The sequence below is a fragment of the Ochotona curzoniae genome, unplaced genomic scaffold, assembly GCF_017591425.1.
Source record: "Ochotona curzoniae isolate NIBS_2020 unplaced genomic scaffold, NIBS_Ocur_1.0 contig_2855, whole genome shotgun sequence".
NCBI lineage: Eukaryota > Metazoa > Chordata > Mammalia > Lagomorpha > Ochotonidae > Ochotona > Ochotona curzoniae.
Window position 1 is genome coordinate 2,294,831 of NW_024465615.1, and position 13,616 is coordinate 2,308,446.

General features: G+C 42.8%; 1 protein-coding gene and 1 pseudogene across 4 annotated transcripts in view; both read right to left on the bottom strand.

Annotated features, from left to right (window-relative positions):
- The window catches only part of EFCAB14 (EF-hand calcium binding domain 14), a 53,292-nt gene that overhangs the window by 17,246 nt on the left and 22,430 nt on the right, over window positions 1–13,616 (bottom strand). For all 4 annotated transcript variants that reach the window (XM_040977807.1, XM_040977806.1, XM_040977809.1 and 1 more), the window contains exons 4-5: window positions 7,088–7,186; window positions 3,291–3,401 (exon numbers count right to left, since the gene is read on the bottom strand). In XM_040977807.1, coding sequence (XP_040833741.1) covers window positions 3,291–3,401; window positions 7,088–7,186 — 210 coding nt within the window. The remainder of the gene's footprint in view (window positions 1–3,290; window positions 3,402–7,087; window positions 7,187–13,616) is intronic.
- LOC121154803 lies at window positions 11,516–11,610 on the bottom strand (annotated as a pseudogene).

Here is a 13,616-nt window from a genome sequence, read left to right on the forward strand (position 1 = left end):
GGGCAGGCTGGGGAGGGAGGAGGTGCTCTTACTACACATGCTCTAGGCACATACACACATGGCTGCATCCAATGGGTAGCCTGGCTGAGCTGCAATATCTGAGAGGGCCTTTCACTCCTTGGAGTGCTTCTTCCCTTGACCTTTCTGCTTTGCCCATCTCCTGATGCACTGTGCAGTGAGATATAATAACTTGCTTTAAGGTACAAATTTTGGAGATGGTTTGTTAAGTAGCAATAAATAGGTGGAATACTTCTCCATCTCTTTTTTTCTTCAATTTTCTCTCCTACTGTTTCATTCTCAGAACCTGCCTCATCCCTCTATCTCTTCCAGTGCCACATTAAAAAATATATATATATGCCCAGCACCATGGCCTAGCAGCTAAAATCCTCGCCTTCAACATGCCAGGATCCCATATAGGTGCCAGTTCTAATGCCGGCAACCCCGCTTCCCATTCAGCTCCCTGCTTGTGGCTTGGGAAAGCAGTTGAGGACGGCCCAAAGCCTTGGGACCCTGTACTCACGTGGGAGGCCTGGAAGAAGTTCCTGGCTTCTGGGTTAGGATCGGCTCAGCACCGTCCATTGCGGTCACTTGGGGAGTGAATCATTGGATGGAAGAAGATCTTCCTCTCCATCTCTCCTCTCTCTATATAATTGGGACCCTGCACCCACATGGAAACTCCTGGCTCAGCTCTGGTCCTTGTGGTTATTTGGGGAGTGAACCAGCAGCTGGAAAATCTTTGAATCTCCTTCTGTCTGTAAATTTGCCTTTCCAATAAAAATAACTCTTTTAAAAAATAAAACTCAATAATAAAATCATTACCCTGAGGTTGAGGCAGTTTTGATATTTTGATATATTTTTTAATACCTTGAAAATTTTATTATATACTACATACCATATACTATATGACCTGCCCAAAGCACTCAGGACCAATGTAGAGGGAGCAGTGCAGGGTGTACAGGCAGTCAAACTATATTAGTACCCAGGGATAGAGGACACTCATTTGATGACCCCTTCGAGGCGCTGATGGGGAAGAATGTTCCGAGGGTGTTACTTGAGTGGTTCTGATAGTGCTGAGATTCCTTCAGCTTCACTGTACCAGAGTTAAGAGGCTAACCAAGTCCACCTCAGTGTGTATCCACAGACTCAGACTGCTGCAAAGCTTAGGCAGCAAAGTTGTCCAATATGTCCTGCTTTCCATCCTCTGACGAGGCACTTGACATCCTGTGCTGGCCTAGATGAGATGGCTGTCATGACCCCTGTGTACATCTGGGCATCATGCTGTCCATTGCACAGGCATCAGCAACTGTGGAGGCCCAGTCTTGATATATACTCTCCAAGGTCACACCACATACACTGTAATTTTCTATGTAGCTGGGACGTGAGTCCAGAGATCTAGTTGGGCAGTCTCCTAAGAAACCTTGCCAGGGATGACCTAACTTGATTCCTGTGAGATCCACCTAATGCAGGGTCAGGTTCAGTCCATTACCTGCACTAGCCAATGCAACTACCTGTAGAAGAAGCTGCCTGGTCAGTTCTGCTGCAGTTCTACCCCTCATGTGAAATAATGAACTGATGGGTGTTACAGCCTAGCCCAGCCTGGCCCACCGCCGGCCTGATCTTCACACCAGCAGGTGTCATGGCCTAGTTGGGGTAACTCCCAACAACCCCTACCAGGCCTACTACCAGCCACAGTTTTTTTGTGTGCCAGCTTCTACTAGCCCAATCCATCCCACATTCCATCTGGCTCTCATGCATACCCATGAGTGCCGCAGCTTAGCTCAGCTCAACAGATCAGTCCACATGTATGCTGATGGGTGTTTCTGCCTTGACCAGCTTGGCCTACCCCCCAAGCCATGGCTCTTACCAGCGGGAGCTGCAGCCCAGTGGGGGAGTGCCCACAGTTCCCCTACTAGGCCTGTTCCCAGCCTTGGATTTTGCACTTGCCTGGAGGTATTGTGGTCCATCTCGATATGACTTGATCCATTTTCAGTAACTGTCAGCTGGTACTGTAGCCTAGTCCAGTTAGCCCACACCCGTTCTGGTTTTCCCTTGTGCCAGCAGGTGTGGAAGCCTAGACTGTCCCCAGACCCAGCCTAAATAGCAGCTGATGGGTGCTGCAAACATGCCCAGACTGGCATACCTTCAGTCCCAGCTTACATGCTCACCAGTGGAAGCAGAGGCCCAGCAAGGGAGTCCCAGAGGTTTTCCCACCAGACCCATTCCCAGCCCGAAGTTTTGTGTGTGCCAGTGGTTCTGCAGCCCAGTGAAATGGCCTGCCCCCAGTCTTGGCATTCACCAGCAGGCATTCAACAGCTTAGCCCAGCATGGCCCATTCTGTCTCAGTCCCAGCCCTCATGTGAACTGGCAGATGTTGCAATCCAACCTGGTCTGGCCTATACTCCATCCTGGCTCTTACTTGTGCCAGTGTTTGCTGTAGACTGCCCCAGCCCAGCCTGCCCCAGACCTGGACCACACATATATCGAAGGGTGCTACAGCCTGGCCTCGCCTGGTTTGCCCTCAGCTCCCTTTTTATGCTTACTAGCAGGAGCTGTAGCCTATCAGAGGAATTCCCCAAACTCCCCTACCAGGCTCACCTCTTCTTGTGAGTGCCAATGGGTATTACTGCCCAGCCTGACATGGCCACACTCCCAGTCCTGGCACTAATGATGGTGTACTTAGGCCTAGCCCGACTGGTCTGCATCCATTCCGGCTCTTGCAAGTGGGTGATACAGCCTAGCTCAACCTGGCACACCCCTAGACCCAGCCCTCATGTTATCTGGCTGATGCCAAAGCTTAGCCCGGCCTGTTCCACACCCACTCTGGCTCTCTTAAGCACCAGTGGATGCTGGCGCCTAGCTGAGTCTGGCCTGGCACCAGACTCAGACTACATGAATGCCCATGGGCACTATAGACTTGCCCAGCCTGGTCCCACAACCCTGGCTCTCACACTTACCAGTGGGAGGTGCTGCCTACCAGGGAAGTCCCCAGTGTTCCCCTACCAGGCTGGTTCCCAGTCCTGGATCTTATGCTCACTGGCAGGTACTCTGATCCAGCCTGCCATGACCTATCCGCAGTCTTAGCAAAAAAGACTCACCTTTTAATTCTATCTTTCTCAACTACTTAATTTACAAATTGTAAAACAATCATGTGTGCTGCTTATTAGGTCTAGTAATAGATAGGTGATCAATAGGGTCTGTTCAGATCAGTGCAAAGCACCGATGAACCTTATACACAAAAAAGGGTGAGTAGCAACGTGCTGCCTTTGTGGAGCTTTGGCAGACTTCCTTACCATGTTATTCTGCAGTAACTCCATGGTTTCCTTTTGCTCATCCACAGTCTTCTGCATTGCTTCCACAGCAAGACGGACGCTATTTAATGTATTGCCAATGGAAGCTACACTCTAAACATTAGAAAGTAGAAAGGTCAGTGTTTCCCCCTGTTTCTGATGCTCTTTAAAGCACAGAACTGATATGTGACAAACTGCATACATTCAAATGTATATCTAAGTATTTTGACAAATACATATCTGTAAAACCATCACTATGACCAACAGTAAACATTAATCACCACCAAAGGTTTCTTCCCAATTCCTCCCTTCAAAATTCCTGTTGCCAGGCAACCAATGATCTATTTTCCCTGACCACCATCTGTTTTAATTTTCTAGAATTTTATGTAAATAGAACTACTGGATTTGCAGGCTTTTTAGAAAGGCTTCTTTCACTCACATAACTGAGACTCATTCACATTGCAGTTATTTTTTGCAGAGTACAGTGTTCCAGTTACAGTTGTGTAATTGTACAGTTTATTCATGCATCGACACACATTTAGATGGTTTTCAGTATTTGGCTACTAAAAGTAAAGTTGCTATAAACATTTATGGTCATGTCTTCACAAGAACTTGTGCTTCATTTCTTTTCATTAAAACGCTTTTGTGTCATCACAAAACCCACGAGGTGAAAGGCTAATCATATGGCAGATTTAATTTAACTTAGAAACAAAATAAAACTGCCAAAAAGGTAGGCATTGTGGCAGTGTGTGAAGTTGCTGTGTGACATGCCCATATTCCACATCAGAGTGCCAGTTTGAGTTCCTGGTCCTTCACTTTTGAACTTCTGATCCAGCTTCCTGCTAATGTATCCTGGGAGGTATCAGGTGCTGGTTTAAATGTGTGGGTCCCTGCAATCCATGTGGGAGACCTGGATGGACTTATGGGTTCCTGGCTTTGGCCTGAGGAAACCCTAGCCACTGCAGGTATTTAGGGAGTGAACCAGTAAGCAGAAGAGCTCTCTCTGCCTTTCAAGTAGATGAAAATAACAAAAACTCAAGCAAACAAACCAACCCTGTGAAACAATGTTCTAAAATGGTTATATAATTTCACACTCTTAGCAGAAGTGGTGTCACTCCCTATCTTCACAACACTGCCAATCTTTACCCTGACCAAATAGATCTGTGCTTTAATTATTTCAAATAATTTTCTAACTATGAATTGCATGTAGCTTATACTGGGACAATTAACAGGAAATATATACATTCTAGTTTTCCATATATCTATAGAAATACATATGAAACACAAGCAATTGTCTTGATTTAAAGGGCTTTTGATAGAGGATAACCAAATATTTCCTAAAGAAAATATAGTATTTATAAATCTGGGACCCAGAGGTAAATTTTTGCCACAAATGGCCTTTGTTGAACCTTTTTGTGGGCAGGCGGATGGCCAGAGGCAACCCCACAAACTGTCACTGTGCCAGGTGCAAATATGGTCCTTTGAGCAAAAAGGGGTGAAACCATTTTTGACTTTGGGAAGCCCAGTATTGAAGAACTGACGGGATGCATTTGGCAGGTTCTTCCTTTACCATAGAATCCTGTCAGCAGCTGGTGAGTAGAACCAGATAGAGGCCACAGCCTCCTTGTTCTCTTTAGGCCTCAGGAGCCTAAGAAGATTGAGGACATTCTCATTTGCCATCTTTTATAAAAGGGAGCATCCCTAATATCAGTCAGAGAGTTTTGACCTTTTATTAAGACGTGTTGATAATTTCATAGTGTCATGTTATTTTTAACTAAGATCAAGGATCTAGGAAGACAAGACTTAAAATTTTCAACAGTAAAAATTACATGGAATACATTGAAGATAGGTTCCTGACATGACCTACCACTTCAAAACTGAGCCAGCTGTTTAACAAAAAAAAAGAAAAACAAACTTAAAACACCAGTGCCTAGTATTTGAAATGCGCAGATCTGTAGTGATAACACACTGGGTAAAAGTCTGTAAGCTGGGATGCTATTTATGTAAGCTCTGTAGTGACAAAAACTACAGGCATTCAAAGACACCTACTGTTTGAGAATCCTCACTGGCTGGGTGTATAAAGCCCATCAGGATGCAAGAAGATAGTAAGCTCTTGTTTTAGGGATTCTTTTTTAGTTTTTCAAGAAAGCAGCTGATAGACATATAAACTTGGGAACAAAACTCTGAAACCAGTATTCCTACCAGCTGCAAAGTGCCTGGTACATCCTGGAGGAAGCTCTGCCAATGGGTATTAAGTGAAAGAATCAAGATAGAATCAATTTCTTCTTCTAATGTAAGACTGCAAGAATGTTTGCACTCAAGGCTGGGGAGGCTTGCCTTTCCTCTACTTGGTCCTGGAGGACAGTGTCCAAGAAATCTGGCTTCATTAAAGTAAAAGCTACATGACCATATTAGACCAGTGGTAAACTATGGAAACTGAGCATACACAGGTGTTGTGGCTATTAAATAGCAAGTTTTGTTTTTGCCGGTGGTTTATGAATATCCCATGTCTTTGTGGAAACATGTATGTTTACAGTCTGGAATATAATCATATAAAATGCATAATACATTAACTTTATTATCATTATTTTAAAATTTATTTTACTTTTATTTATTTAAAAGGCAGAGTGAGAGCAAGAACAAAAGAAATCTCTCCCATCTGCTGGTTCACTCCCCGCATTCCCATAATAGCTGCAACTAGGCCAGGCAGAGCTAGGAGACAGGAATTCCATTCGGGTCTTCCACATGGGTGGCAGGGATCCATATACTTGAGTCATCACCTTTTAGGATACACATCAACAGGAAGTTGGATGGCAAGCAGAGGCAGGACTGGCTTCATGGCACCCAGATCTGAGATGAGAAACTCCCAAGTGACATCTTAACCTGCTGCAACAGAGCATCTGTAACCCAGAGATGAACTTTTAAAAGTCAAAGGACCTAGATTTCATACCCATGGTGTAGGGTTCTCCCATTCCTGAATCCCTTTTCTCATTTCCTGCTGCAACTGATGATGTTCCTTTTGTTCCAGTCCAGTTTCTCCTTCTCTCTTCCTGCCCCATTCACTCTTTCCATTTAGCTTCAAGGGCCTCTGAATCCCCCTCATCTGGCTGTCTTTGGCTCCTGCCTTAGCACTGAATTCTAGCATGAAGGAAACAGAAATGCTGAACTACTCTTTGCCTAGGCCCTGGAGTCTAGGGTAGATTTCAGGGAATGAAGTCATCAGAAGAAGTACATGTTTACTTTTACAAAACACTATCAAATTGCTTTCCAAAGTGACTTTTTATCAATATACTCCCAGCAGGTGTATTTCAAAATTTCTTTTGCTTCACATTCTTATCAACACTGAACTTTAAAAATTTCCATTTCCCAGGCTATTCATTAAAAACAAAACAAAATTTCTCAATCACAGAAAACAAAATTTATAGCAAGTTTCATGTACAACTGGTCTTTCAGAAAGACTGTGAATGATGAATTAAAAAGGCCATCTTTGAAAAGTAGGCTAACCTGAGAGTCCAACATATATGCTAACCTGAGAGTCCAACAGAATGATTTTGGGACATAGAGAATTCAGTAACAAGGTGGGAACTCATATAAACCCTGGGTAAAACAACCTATTGTAAATTATAGGTCCAATTAACCAGGTCCAAATAAGGCTGTTTTGAATTTTTTAGGACACAATGATATACTCTATCACTGATATCTTGGAGCAACTAATTACGAATGACAACCTTTCATACTGTAGATGGTAAGAAGTTTGAATTACAGCAGGTTAGTTCATTAGCAGCATACATAGCACTTACCTTCTGAAGTCCCTCCACAGTGGCAGGCAGGCTAATCAAGTCTGCAGCTGACTTAACATTGGCTTTAAGGTGGTTTACTGCAGAAGTCAACAGAGAAATCTGGAAGGAAGAGAGTAATCAGGAAAACCATTTATAGAATACATACTTCTTTCATAAACTCTAGGGTGATGTCAGGGCACCTTTGGATTTCTCATGGTTTTGTGATCCTGTCTGCTCTTAGGAGTATAGGCACACAGTACCTTGAATAACCTTGAGATCGGGGAGGCAGCAATGATATTCCTCTTCTTGCCCAACTTTAATGTTAGTATCAAAGAAGGAAAGGCAAATATCATTCTTAATGCTAATTCTGACAGCTGTAAGACCCACAGATCTTATATTACCCAAAAGATACAGTGATTATTACACAACCTTTTAACTATTGGACAGGAAAAAAAACCTAATGATCAAAGACCACTTCAAGACTTCATTTTGGTCTTGAAATACAACACCTTATTATTTAACTTTTTTGTTCCTGTCCAAGTGGGAACATACATTATAAAACAAAAGCCTATCATCACAAAATACAATCTATCGGAACTGTATCCCAACAACTTGAACAGCATTTTCAACTACTTGGGGATTTGGTTTTGGTTTAATAATGTGATTAATATTTCAAACTCAATAGTTCAACCAAAGCATCTCTGTATCCTGAACGGGCTCAATAAATACCCACTGACTCACTAACTGATGTAATAAATGTATTAAAATAGGAATTGAATCAAAAATAAGATGTGGCTTTCCTTCTGTTATTTAGGAACAGAATTCGAAATAACTGGAATTTTCTCTTGAATGGGAACTAGGGGAACTTGCATAAAACTCTATTTCAAGCTGCAGAGATTTTATTCTAATAGGCCCTATGATGTGGCTCAGAACACTTCAAAGATTCTAAGTTCCAAACTGCTTTACTATTCCAAATTCCAGGATGAAAACACAGATTTATCCCAAGCAATTATATTCAAAGTGGCTCTACAGAGAAACCACCAAAGTTTCTGGTCACTTCTACAGGACAAACACAGTGGGAGGACCCAGGAGACAGAAGGCAATGTAGGACTTAGTTCCCTGCTGATTCCTTCAACAATGTCTGCCATCTTCTCTGGGTATGCACTGCTGCAGGCACTGAGAAGAGATGGCAGATGAGCCCAAGAGGTTCTGCCCTAAGGGAGCTAACACCCTAGCAGGAGGGAGAGTGGAATAAAGAAGAAATCAGGTAAGTACTATGAAAAGCATTTAAGAGAGCCATAGTTTGTCTAAAAGAGAGGGAGGGTGTCCAGTGAGGAAGTGGGAACTAGGGTTCTCTACTCCTTCTTCCCTCTTTGGAGGGTAAGTTCAGAGGCTTACCATCATTTTTCATTAATGCAACCTATATTTGGAAAGCCCTACTACACACCAGTAGCAAACCTCAGATATCAGGGGTTACAGTGTTTACATTTGAGCACAAGAACACTGTTATCCTTTGAACATGATGTAGCTTCCAAACTCAAGTAGGTCTTTAAACCACAGGGCAATGGGTTGGTGGTGCAGGAAGGAACTGGGAAAGACCTGATCCAATTTCCTTGTTAGAAGGTGTGTGGTCCAGTGGGAGGTCCTAAGGTCACTGGGGAAGGCAGTTCTCATGAGAAAGCTGGTGACATAAGCCTAACCCACATATACCTTGTTGTGTTCTTTCCTGCCTTGTTGTTGGATCCCTCTGCTGTACACATTCTGGTGTTGCCATCCACAGCCCCCTGACTACATGCAGAGTAAACAGGGCTGCTTGACCTTGGAGTGTTGTTATAAACCATGAGCCACAAAACCTTCTTCCATTGTAAGAAGCCTGTTTCAGGTATTTCAGTCATGGTAATACAAGGCTGACTAATATAGTCAATCTTATGTAAGAAAAACTTCTGCTAGCAGGAAGTATTAGAAGAAAATAATAAGGTGACTTGATAAGAGTTATTAGGAAGCTAGTTTAGATTGGATGGTCAGAGAAGGCCTACTTAAGGAGATGGCCTTTAAACTGAGATATAAATAAGAAGGCATGCACCACACAAAGGATGAAACATACTTCAGAGCAGAGGGAACTATTAGGGCAAAGGCCACATTACAGAAAACAGCCTGGCATGTTTAAAGAATAGAAAGGTATGTGGCAGAACTGTGCATGTGTGTTTGTGTAAGAGAACAGAATATGAATTGGTCAGTATTTCTGTTACTACAACAAAATGCCAAGACATTAAATTTATAGAGGTTTTTTTTTTTTTTTAAGATTTTTTTTTCCTTACTTGAAAGGCAGAATTACAAAGAAAGTAGAGACATAAGGAGAGTATCTTGTGTCTTCAGGTTCACTCCTATAATGGTGGCAACAGCCAGAGCTAGGGCAGGCCAAAGCCAGGATCCAGGATCCAGGAGCTTCTCCCAGCTCTCCCACATGGGTGACTTGGGCCATTTTATGCTGCTTTCTCAGGCACATTATCAGGGAGCAGGATTAAAAGTGGAGTATTCAAAATCTGAACCAGTATCCATATAGGATGCCAGCACCACAAGTGGAGGTTTAACTTGCTGCACCACAGTACTGGCTCTGAAAAAAGCTTATTTATTATTTAACTCAATTTGGGAGGTTCAAAGTTCAAATGACAGGCTTTGGTGAAGGTCCCATGTAGATGGTCATAGCAGGCCAGCGAGCAGAGAGAGGTTGGGCCCAAATTCAGGCTTCTCTAACAACCCTCTTAGAAAAACTACCTTCCAGGGGAATTGATCTACTAGGCCCCACTTCTTAGGCACTATAATTGGATTAAGTTTTCATCTTAGTATCATTATCCTATGAGTTTAGGGTTTAAACATCGGCACGAGAGGGACTGGCACTGTGGTTCAGTGAGTAAAGGCACTGCTTGTGACACTAAAATCCCCTACTGAAGTACTGGTTTGAACGCCTCTGTTTTTAATCCAGTTTCCTGCTAATGCTCCTGGGATGATAACTCAAGTGAATTAATCCTGCCACCAATGTGGGAGACTTGAGTGGAGTTTCTGGCTCCTATAAAGGACTGTATAATTTGGGGTCAAATCATTCAGAGTAGAAAAGAGAAAGAAGTAGGAGGTGAGTCCAAAGATGCAGGGAAGCATCACAACAAGTGGAATGTGTAAGCTACAGAAAGGATATGGATTATGCCTGAGGTGTGATGAGAATGGGTGGAAGCAGGCTACTCTCCTGGCTGATGAAACTCAAACAGGAAGACTGCTGTGGCTGTCCCATGAAAAAGGAGAGTTCAGTAAAAAGGCTGTATGGCTTGTCTAGGCAAGATATCAGGGTGGGTGGGCCTGACAGCATGGCCTAGCGGCTTAAGTCCTCGCCTGGAATACTCCAGGATCCCATATGGGCGCCGGTTCTAATCCCAGCAGCTCCACTTCCCATCCAGTTCCCTGCTTGTGGCCTGGGAAAGCAATCAAGGATGGGCCAAAGCTTTGGGACCCTGTACCCATGTGGGATGCCCGGAAGAAGTTCCTGGCTCCTGGCTTCGGATCGGCATAGCATTGGCCGTTGCACTCACTTGGGGAGTGAATCATCGATTGGAAGATCTTCCTCTCTGTCTCTCCTCCTCTCTGTATATCTGACTTTCCAATAAATAAATAAATCTTTAAAAAAAAGAAAAAGATATCAGGGTGGTTTGGACCCGAGAGGTGGCAGAAGCAGTAGCAGAAGTAGAGATGGCATTGCATATGAAAGATGATGAACAGAGAGGAATTATGGGAAAATCTGATTTCTCACCTCAAGGATATTTCAGGATAGTGGAGTAAAAGATGAGGGCACATTAAATATGATTCTGAAAACCGAATACTAGCAGGCTGAAAGGACAGGCTTTACGCTAAAAGGGCTCAGATATAGAAGGCATTCTTTCTAGGTTGAAAAGGTGACGGCGGCTCTGGGGAAATAAGTGGATAATACAACTATGATTAGGTCCAGGGATACATTTTTTTCATAGCACTTCTCAAAATGACAATGATTTATTACTTATCTTAGTCTATGATTAAGATCTCTCTTCTTCACAAGACTGTAGAGGCTATGCTATCAAGGATAATATCTGTTCTACACTCCATAATAGCCGTGCTGGGCTCAAAGAGAGGGAATGAATAAGCATTTACTGAATAAATTAGAAAAACCAAGTCTGGGATGGACACTGGGAAGGCAAACAGAGAGGTCAGAAGAAGGAAACAAGGCTATATAAGCTGTAACCTTATTTTTCTCATCAGTAAGATGGGTGTAACAACAAATGCTTGACAGCTATCTCAAGCAGCATATAGTTTTAAAATATGTCTATGCATTCTTTGACAGAAGAGCTGCAATCTAAATCCTTTCCTCCTGAATTAGATTTGGGCCTGGACTAAAATTTGTTTCTTCTTCCTCTTCTTTTTTTTTTTTAAAATATGGAATGCTTCACAAATTTGCATGTCATCTGTGCGCAGGGGCCATGTTAATCTCTGTAGCATTCCATATGTGCTACCGAAGTAAGCACAAATGATTTGTTTCTAATGAGCAGAAAACTGGCAACTTCAGAAAGAGGCCATAAAAGGCACTTGGATATTTTTTTGCTCTGTCTTGGATAACACACCCTGTGGAAGCTGTTTGCCAGGTGGTGAGAATACTCAAGCAGACTCAGAATGAAGCCCACACTGGGAGACACTGAGATCTACCTACGAATGAGGCCCCTTCAGCTCCAGCCCAGCCTAGGCTGACTGTTACAACCTGGAGATCCCTGTTCGAACCACTCTGCCCAGCTGCTCTCAAATTATTGGTGCACAGCAACTGCAAGATAATAAATGTTTGTAGTTCCTAGCCACTAGAGTTTATGTAACCCAGCAACAGGTAATTGTAATAGGTTATGAAAATAAAATTATAAAAATTAAATTAAAAGTTATAAAAAATTGAAAATTAAAGCTCAAAGTACGAAACATGGCAATAAAATATTGAATCAGCAATAGTTCTTTAGTAGTGAAATTTAGTTAAGACTTAACCAGGTAATTCTCTAAGTGCCCCCCAAATTTCAATCTAATCATCATCATTCTAGTTCTATCCATTTAGTAACAAAATGTGTGACAAATCTCAGTCTACAGGGAGACCCAGCAAAATGTAAACCTGTAAAGCAGGGCTGGAGAATGTGTGGCCCATGGGCCATTGAAGGGCCATACAAAAGCAACCATATGTAGGACTTGAAATCTGTATGAGGCTAATTTTTAAAGGCCTGTGAATGATATTAAAGAAATCCACCTCAGAGGTAATTTGCTCATGTGCACAAAGATGTATGCATAAGGATATGCACTTCTTCCTTATTTGGAATGGCAAAACATCAGAAACAATGTAAACATTACCAAGACTAAGGATGTGGATGCATTCAATGAACAAAGCAAGCTGTAAAACAATACACACCGAATGACCCCATTTATTTATACACACACAGCCAAAAGCTAATTCATATTAAAAACCATTACAGCTTTGTAAATATGAAGAGGACTGGAAGGATGTGGCTCAAATTACTCACAGTGGACATCAAAGACCAGGAGCACTAACCATATGTGTCTGTGATGAGGGAGCAGAATTGAGGACTGAAGGGGAATTTTCATAGGAACTTTGTATGTATTGTCTTATATAAGAATACATTCACAAAATACCAAACCTTAAAAAGATAAAAGCTGGAAAAGAAACAGACACTTAAGGTGCTCACTTTGGCAGCACATATACTAAAATTGGAAGAAACAGACACTTCATTAACTAGAGGGAGTCTATATGGTTTCCTTGGCTTCCCTTTCCCCCAGCCCTGCCCTAGAGCCTGCAATACCATCTTTACATGTTCTACCATAAGGTACCTGGAAGAAGAGTCCCTCCTCCAGGTATGCCTGCTCATTGCCCCAGAGCATGTACACAGTCAACTCAAAACAAGTTTGATGGGCAAGAATGCAGTTATTCCAGATGCTTTATCAATTACATGGTTAACTTTTGCCCATGTGAAGGAATGATCTCCTACTAGTAACTGATACCTGGCCATATTCTAAAAGGACAACAAAATGTGCTCTGTGTGAGGTGATCTGGGTAGAAACTGTTCTGCCAGGCACTGCAACATCCTCCTGTGCTTAAAGCAGAGATCACTGCTAGTAAGTTCCTCAAGAAACTTACTGCTAATAAGTTCTACTATGCTCCAAGAAAGGCTAGCAGCCCTCAAACCAGAGAAGCAACTGTAATTCAGTGCAAGCAGAGCGAGTTGAGCTACTGTTTGGTCTCCTCAGGCTGCAAACACTAGAGGCCTGGGGCAGGGACTGGGAAGTCTAGCCTAGTCTGAGGGCCATTATGTCTGCGGAAACAATGGCATCTGGCTCTGCTGAGGCAACCATAAGCAGTTTATAGCAAGCTAATTTTGAAGTCTGTAATTCTGTATGGCCTGAGAATGATGTTATCAATACCCAAACAGAAAAGGCTCCCCCACCCCACCCTACCCCACCCTAGGGTGTCACAACTGCCTCCCTAGGA